At 40.7% G+C, this 7325-nt stretch overlaps 1 protein-coding gene across 3 annotated transcripts in view; it reads right to left on the reverse strand.

Annotated features, from left to right (window-relative positions):
- The window catches only part of CDH9 (cadherin 9), a 97341-nt gene extending 91016 nt beyond the window's left edge, over positions 1 to 6325 (reverse strand). For all 3 annotated transcript variants that reach the window (XM_025194458.1, XM_025194457.1, XM_006037977.1), the window contains exon 1: positions 6098 to 6325. In XM_025194458.1, coding sequence (XP_025050243.1) covers positions 6098 to 6325 — 228 coding nt within the window. The remainder of the gene's footprint in view (positions 1 to 6097) is intronic.
- Between the last annotated feature and the right edge of the window lie 1000 nt (positions 6326 to 7325).

Genomic DNA, 7325 nt, shown 5'->3' on the forward strand with positions numbered 1-7325 from the left:
CCCCCCCCCCCCCCCTTCTCCTGACCATGCCATTACTATTAGACAAAGGTCACAAGAAACTCCAACTGACCCAGGTACCCTGAAGAATCTCAGTCATCAAAGGAATCTTGTTATGAAGGAATTTACCTATTTTTACTCTGCTTCATAGTAAGGTTATGGACACAGGACTAGCTCTCCCAGGGTGGCTGCCTGAAATAAGCACCAGGACTCTAAGAGCCACTCTAATTAAAGCACCGAGAACATCATGTGTATCAGCATCCCCACACTGAAAAATGGTAGCAGGGGCACTTTAACTAAAGCTCAAGCTTTAACTTTAGTTAAAGCACCTCTGCCACCATTTTCCAGCATGGGGACACTGATACACATGACGCTGGAGTCTGCTAGAGCGCAATAATTACCACGCTCCAGTAGACTTGATTAATCGAGCCTGCTCTGATGCTCATCAGAGCAACCTCTCTACATGTGTATAGGCACCCTGGGGGTCTAAAGACCCAACTAGGACCAAGAGTCTGTCTAAAAGTCAGGTAGGCACTGTTAGGATCACTCCAGAACTTAGGGAAAGCATCCCACAACACATACATGAAGGTGTGGTAGCTGAGAAGTGAGTACACTGAGGAGCTGGAGTGCAGTAGGATTAGCATGGCTAGCAGGGGGTGCCACAGCTTCCCTCAGGGGTCAGTCCTGCTTCAGAACTTGAAGGTGAAAACTAGCACCTTGAACTTTGCTCAGAAAGCTACTGGGGGCTAGTATAGACTCTGGAGTTAAGTGCTCCTGGCAACCTACTCCCCTCAGAAGGTGTGCTTCCATGTTCTGCACCAGCTGCAGTTTCTAATCATCTTCAAGGGCAACCTCACATAGACCCCATGGCAGTAGTTTAGTCTTGACATTACAAAGGCACAGATAGTGGTGGCCAGATTTGATTCTGAAAGGTTGCAACGTTTTCGTCAGATAAAGTTTGTGAAATGTACTTCTAGCCACTCGGGCCACCTGAACATTCAGGAGCACTCCAAACTGGCAAGCATGAGTGACAGGAGGAGGGGGAGGCTGAGCCTCAGCAATGATAGGTGTCCCAATCCCCACCAAGTCAAATGTTCTGTACACTACCATTACCTTTGACTTGTCTGGATTTGCTTTCAGTTTGTTCACCTTCATCCAACCCCCAACTGCAGTCATGCCCTGAGGACGGACTGAAACTGCAGGACCTAGGTCAGATGATGGTGCCTCACTCCAAATTTCTTTGTAATCTCACCCAGGGGCCTTATATGCACATTGGTTAGGAGGGCTGGCAGGATGGACCCCACAGAAAAGGTCCCAAAAATTATAAATACTCGTCCATCATCACTACTTAGAACCAGATAATTTTACCTTGAAGTGATTTATACCAATGTAAATTTGTGGTGTGTGTGTTTTCCATGGCATAAAGTCAATTTACTTTAGAGTAAACATGTATATCTGTACACTGTAATTTATTGTGTAAATTGAAGTGGAATATAATATATTAGAAAATGGTACTGTATCACCATTTTATTATTGCTAAATTGTAAAAAAATGATTTGTACAGGTAAAACGCAGGTAAAATTTGTAAGCAACATGAAAGCAATAATTCTCTGTTGTGTGTGATGTTTAATATTGAGTCAAAGGACAAATTTAATACACACACTGACAGACAAGTAATTAATAACTAGCCCATTCCTAATAACAAATAGTCATACTGTAGGCAAAATATGTGGAACTTGCTGCAAATTGAGCCCTCAAGAGAGAAACATGACTACTCTTTTTAGATGGCTGTCTGATTCTCTAGCAAATATATTTAAAATTGTTGTTTCTTAATTCATTTTATTTTCTTTCTAGTGTAATGTCATTATTCTGTTCTAATCTACTCTTTTTGCTTGCATCTGTCCATATTAAAGAGGGGCTATATGGGAATTCTTGCTACTAGCTACTCCCTATGGGTAGGAATTAAAGTGCTCTCTCTTCACATATAACCCAATTTGCTAATTACCATCAGTTTGAGGGAGAGAATACTAAACCTGAGACAGAGCAATATCAGTTATGAGAGGCGCCTAAGAGTTGTTTTTAGGGGAAAACTAAAATACTTAGTTCATTTTCCTGTTAGTGTTATTTTAGGCCAGCTCTTGCTTTCTCAAAATATTTATTATACCACTGCTGCCTGAAGTTGAATTGCTCCTGTTTACAGCATTTGAACTGAGAACAGACACAACCATTTTGCATAGAGTCATGTCATGAAAAAATGTAACATATTCTGACTAATAAAATCATTTGGAGGGTGATGCTATTGGTCCAATGTTGCTTTTTTGGAATGCAGCGCATGGCCTGGTGTGCTTACCATCTGTTTACAGATTCAATAATTGCCACTTTCCTCACACAAATTTTCCCCCCTTCTCCTGACCATGCCATTACTATTAGACAAAGGTCACAAGAAACTCCAACTGACCCAGGTACCCTGAAGAATCTCAGTCATCAAAGGAATCTTGTTATGAAGGAATTTACCTATTTTTACTCTGCTTCATAGTAAGGTTATGGACACAGGACTAGCTCTCCCAGGGTGGCTGCCTGAAATAAGCACCAGGACTCTAAGAGCCACTCTAATTAAAGCACCGAGAACATCATGTGTATCAGCATCCCCACACTGAAAAATGGTAGCAGGGGCACTTTAACTAAAGCTCAAGCTTTAACTTTAGTTAAAGCACCTCTGCCACCATTTTCCAGCATGGGGACACTGATACACATGACGCTGGAGTCTGCTAGAGCGCAATAATTACCACGCTCCAGTAGACTTGATTAATCGAGCCTGCTCTGATGCTCATCAGAGCAACCTCTCTACATGTGTATAGGCACCCTGGGGGTCTAAAGACCCAACTAGGACCAAGAGTCTGTCTAAAAGTCAGGTAGGCACTGTTAGGATCACTCCAGAACTTAGGGAAAGCATCCCACAACACATACATGAAGGTGTGGTAGCTGAGAAGTGAGTACACTGAGGAGCTGGAGTGCAGTAGGATTAGCATGGCTAGCAGGGGGTGCCACAGCTTCCCTCAGGGGTCAGTCCTGCTTCAGAACTTGAAGGTGAAAACTAGCACCTTGAACTTTGCTCAGAAAGCTACTGGGGGCTAGTATAGACTCTGGAGTTAAGTGCTCCTGGCAACCTACTCCCCTCAGAAGGTGTGCTTCCATGTTCTGCACCAGCTGCAGTTTCTAATCATCTTCAAGGGCAACCTCACATAGACCCCATGGCAGTAGTTTAGTCTTGACATTACAAAGGCACAGATAGTGGTGGCCAGATTTGATTCTGAAAGGTTGCAACGTTTTCGTCAGATAAAGTTTGTGAAATGTACTTCTAGCCACTCGGGCCACCTGAACATTCAGGAGCACTCCAAACCGGCAAGCATGAGTGACAGGAGGAGGGGGAGGCTGAGCCTCAGCAATGATAGGTGTCCCAATCCCCACCAAGTCAAATGTTCTGTACACTACCATTACCTTTGACTTGTCTGGATTTGCTTTCAGTTTGTTCACCTTCATCCAACCCCCAACTGCAGTCATGCCCTGAGGACGGACTGAAACTGCAGGACCTAGGTCAGATGATGGTGCCTCACTCCAAATTTCTTTGTAATCTCACCCAGGGGCCTTATATGCACATTGGTTAGGAGGGCTGGCAGGATGGACCCCACAGAAAAGGTCCCAAAAATTATAAATACTCGTCCATCATCACTACTTAGAACCAGATAATTTTACCTTGAAGTGATTTATACCAATGTAAATTTGTGGTGTGTGTGTTTTCCATGGCATAAAGTCAATTTACTTTAGAGTAAACATGTATATCTGTACACTGTAATTTATTGTGTAAATTGAAGTGGAATATAATATATTAGAAAATGGTACTGTATCACCATTTTATTATTGCTAAATTGTAAAAAAATGATTTGTACAGGTAAAACGCAGGTAAAATTTGTAAGCAACATGAAAGCAATAATTCTCTGTTGTGTGTGATGTTTAATATTGAGTCAAAGGACAAATTTAATACACACACTGACAGACAAGTAATTAATAACTAGCCCATTCCTAATAACAAATAGTCATACTGTAGGCAAAATATGTGGAACTTGCTGCAAATTGAGCCCTCAAGAGAGAAACATGACTACTCTTTTTAGATGGCTGTCTGATTCTCTAGCAAATATATTTAAAATTGTTGTTTCTTAATTCATTTTATTTTCTTTCTAGTGTAATGTCATTATTCTGTTCTAATCTACTCTTTTTGCTTGCATCTGTCCATATTAAAGAGGGGCTATATGGGAATTCTTGCTACTAGCTACTCCCTATGGGTAGGAATTAAAGTGCTCTCTCTTCACATATAACCCAATTTGCTAATTACCATCAGTTTGAGGGAGAGAATACTAAACCTGAGACAGAGCAATATCAGTTATGAGAGGCGCCTAAGAGTTGTTTTTAGGGGAAAACTAAAATACTTAGTTCATTTTCCTGTTAGTGTTATTTTAGGCCAGCTCTTGCTTTCTCAAAATATTTATTATACCACTGCTGCCTGAAGTTGAATTGCTCCTGTTTACAGCATTTGAACTGAGAACAGACACAACCATTTTGCATAGAGTCATGTCATGAAAAAATGTAACATATTCTGACTAATAAAATCATTTGGAGGGTGATGCTATTGGTCCAATGTTGCTTTTTTGGAATGCAGCGCATGGCCTGGTGTGCTTACCATCTGTTTACAGATTCAATAATTGCCACTTTCCTCACACAAATTTTCAGTGGTGGAAGCAAGGAGATGCAGAGAGATACAGAGTCTGGAATTCATTATTCCAGGTGTCCATTCTTATACATCTATCAAAATCATTCATGTTACTTTGGAGCCATGCTGGTACAACTGACTTTAAAATCAACTCAAATGTTTCCTGCTTAATGGCCTTCTTAAAGTTTTTCTAAGGTAAAGATTCTCATTTTTGCAAAGACAAAATTATTTTTGTGGCCATGCATATATTATGAATCTAAATTTATTTAAAATACTGTGTCCCCTGTGTTATTTCTTATTTGAAATATTGCTCACTATTTTAAGGTACCTCAAACTGAATTTTATGCCATAGTGAGCGCATCTACATGTGTAATTAGCATGAAGCGATAATAAACTCTGGTGCACACCAGAGTTTATTGCCCCTGGGCACCACATTTGAATGTGTGCCCAGGACCATAGCATGTTGAGCTAAGTGGGAGTAGCCTGGGCTGGCAAGAGGTGCAGGGGGTGGTGGTCAGTCTACCAGCCTGGGGCTGCTCCAACCTAACTCAATTTGCTGCAGAGGGGCTGGCTGGGGCATGGGAATGCTCCAGTGCAGGGCTGAATCCCCTACAGGAAAGATGATGCAATGCAGCAAATGCTAGAAATGTGATATTCCTTGATGAAGATGTAGAGGAAAGGTAGGAAGCTAAATAAAGAGTCACAGATAGAGAGCTGGAATCAGAGATATTGTTGTTACATATGATGTAAGGAAGAGGACTCGTACAATTCAAGGAGCTACCTTTCCCAGATTGTCTGGGTATGAGTTTCTTTGCTGGAGAAAGGATAAAGGACTGGCATGCACATGCTTTTTTTTATTTTTAAAAACATCTCGTCCTGGCTTAATCTTGTATAAAGACATAATTTTAATTATTAAGTGGAATTTTACACGAGAGGATCTCTGTAGTCTTATTAATACCACAGAAATAAAGTAACTGAAACATAACCTTTTTCGTTTCCTTATTTAATGTGTATCTTAACAATGAAAAACTGATTGCAACTGATTCTGTGATGAAACTCATGTGTTGGTTAACCAAGAATGAGTAGTGTTTAATTGGAAATATTCCCTTTTGTAGTCAGTACAGTACTCCATCTTCTTCTCTGTTTTCCCCCAGAAAAAAACAAAGAAAAAAAAGCACATCTACAATACATTAGAGGAATCACCATTTTAGTGGTGATTTGAAAATAACATCCCCTCAAATATAAAAAAAAAAAATCAAATCAGGAGGACTGTGCAAAGCTGGGAAGAAACAATTGTTCATCATCTCTTAAGCACCTTTTAAATACAAAGCTTACCTTGCCCACATACTGGGTATCTGGACCTGTGTACTCCTCCAGCAAGAAAAACTGATTCCACATCCAGCCACGTTTAGTGCGGTGCAGTGTTTTCCCAGCATCCTGTGACAGCCCCATTATCCTTTCAGGATGCAAATATTTGTTAGTCCTTTTGGGGGATGGTGTCAACTGCACCACATGAAGCATACAACTCCAGATCAAAAATGCCAAGCAGTAGTAAGTCCTCATTGTTTGCAGCTTCAGCAAAGAGGCTGCTATGTTGAACTTCTCTCCTATTTCACCACAGTAAATGTTTTTAAGTGTTGTATTCCACTTTTAAAGGACCTGTGAAATAGTCAAAAGTTTATGGGTGAGTAGCAGTAATCTTCTTTGGATACTTAAAAATATATTTTACCACAGTTGTGCTTCAATCATCTTATTTGTACAACTACTGGATTTCAGGACATTTATGCCTATAAATAAATTATAATTTTAATACAGGCCTCCTGGGAGAGTTATTCAAAGAGAAATCATGAGTGTACAGATATTCAGGCTTTTTTTTTCCTAGAGTAAAAATAGTTGGTCCAGGAGAAAAATAACCTGGGAACAATTAGGGTTAAACCACTCAAGAGAGAGTTTGTGTGACTTTGATTTCTCTCAGAAGAGAACATAGTCCTCCAGCACCCCAAATCCCCAGGGAGACAGTCTGTCCTTTGCTGGACTCTGCTGTTCCAGGAGGAAACAACACATTCACTTTCACAATTCCACCATTTGCTGCAGGGAGAAAAAGACTGACAATGGGAAGTCTAAATCAGCCAATCAGGACTTCTGCCATCTATCTCCAGGCAGACTAAGGGAGCCTGCAGAGCATGCTGAGATGTGTGTACAGCCTCCTCTTCCACTGCCTCTGGCTGTACATTGCCAGCACTGCGAGCTCCCTATTTTTCAGGGCCTCAACATTTGAACATCTGTACATGCAGCTCTGGGCAAGTTTTCTACTAGAAAATAAAACTAGGAGAAATATCTGAATGTGTATACACAGTCACAGTCTCTTCAAATCCTTGCCCTCGTCTGTTTCTCCCTCCTCCATCATATACATTAATGGATTCACAACCATGATTTGATCAGGTAATATATTTCTACATCTTAAAAGTTAAATGGACCAAAATAATTTTATTGCTACATTTAGTGCAATTCTAAAGCAAAGAGCTAGCTCCTAGCTTCTAGTGTGATCCTGTTATCATGTGAG

The sequence above is a fragment of the Alligator sinensis genome, unplaced genomic scaffold (assembly GCF_000455745.1).
Source record: "Alligator sinensis unplaced genomic scaffold, ASM45574v1 scaffold828_2, whole genome shotgun sequence".
Lineage (NCBI taxonomy): Eukaryota > Metazoa > Chordata > Crocodylia > Alligatoridae > Alligator > Alligator sinensis.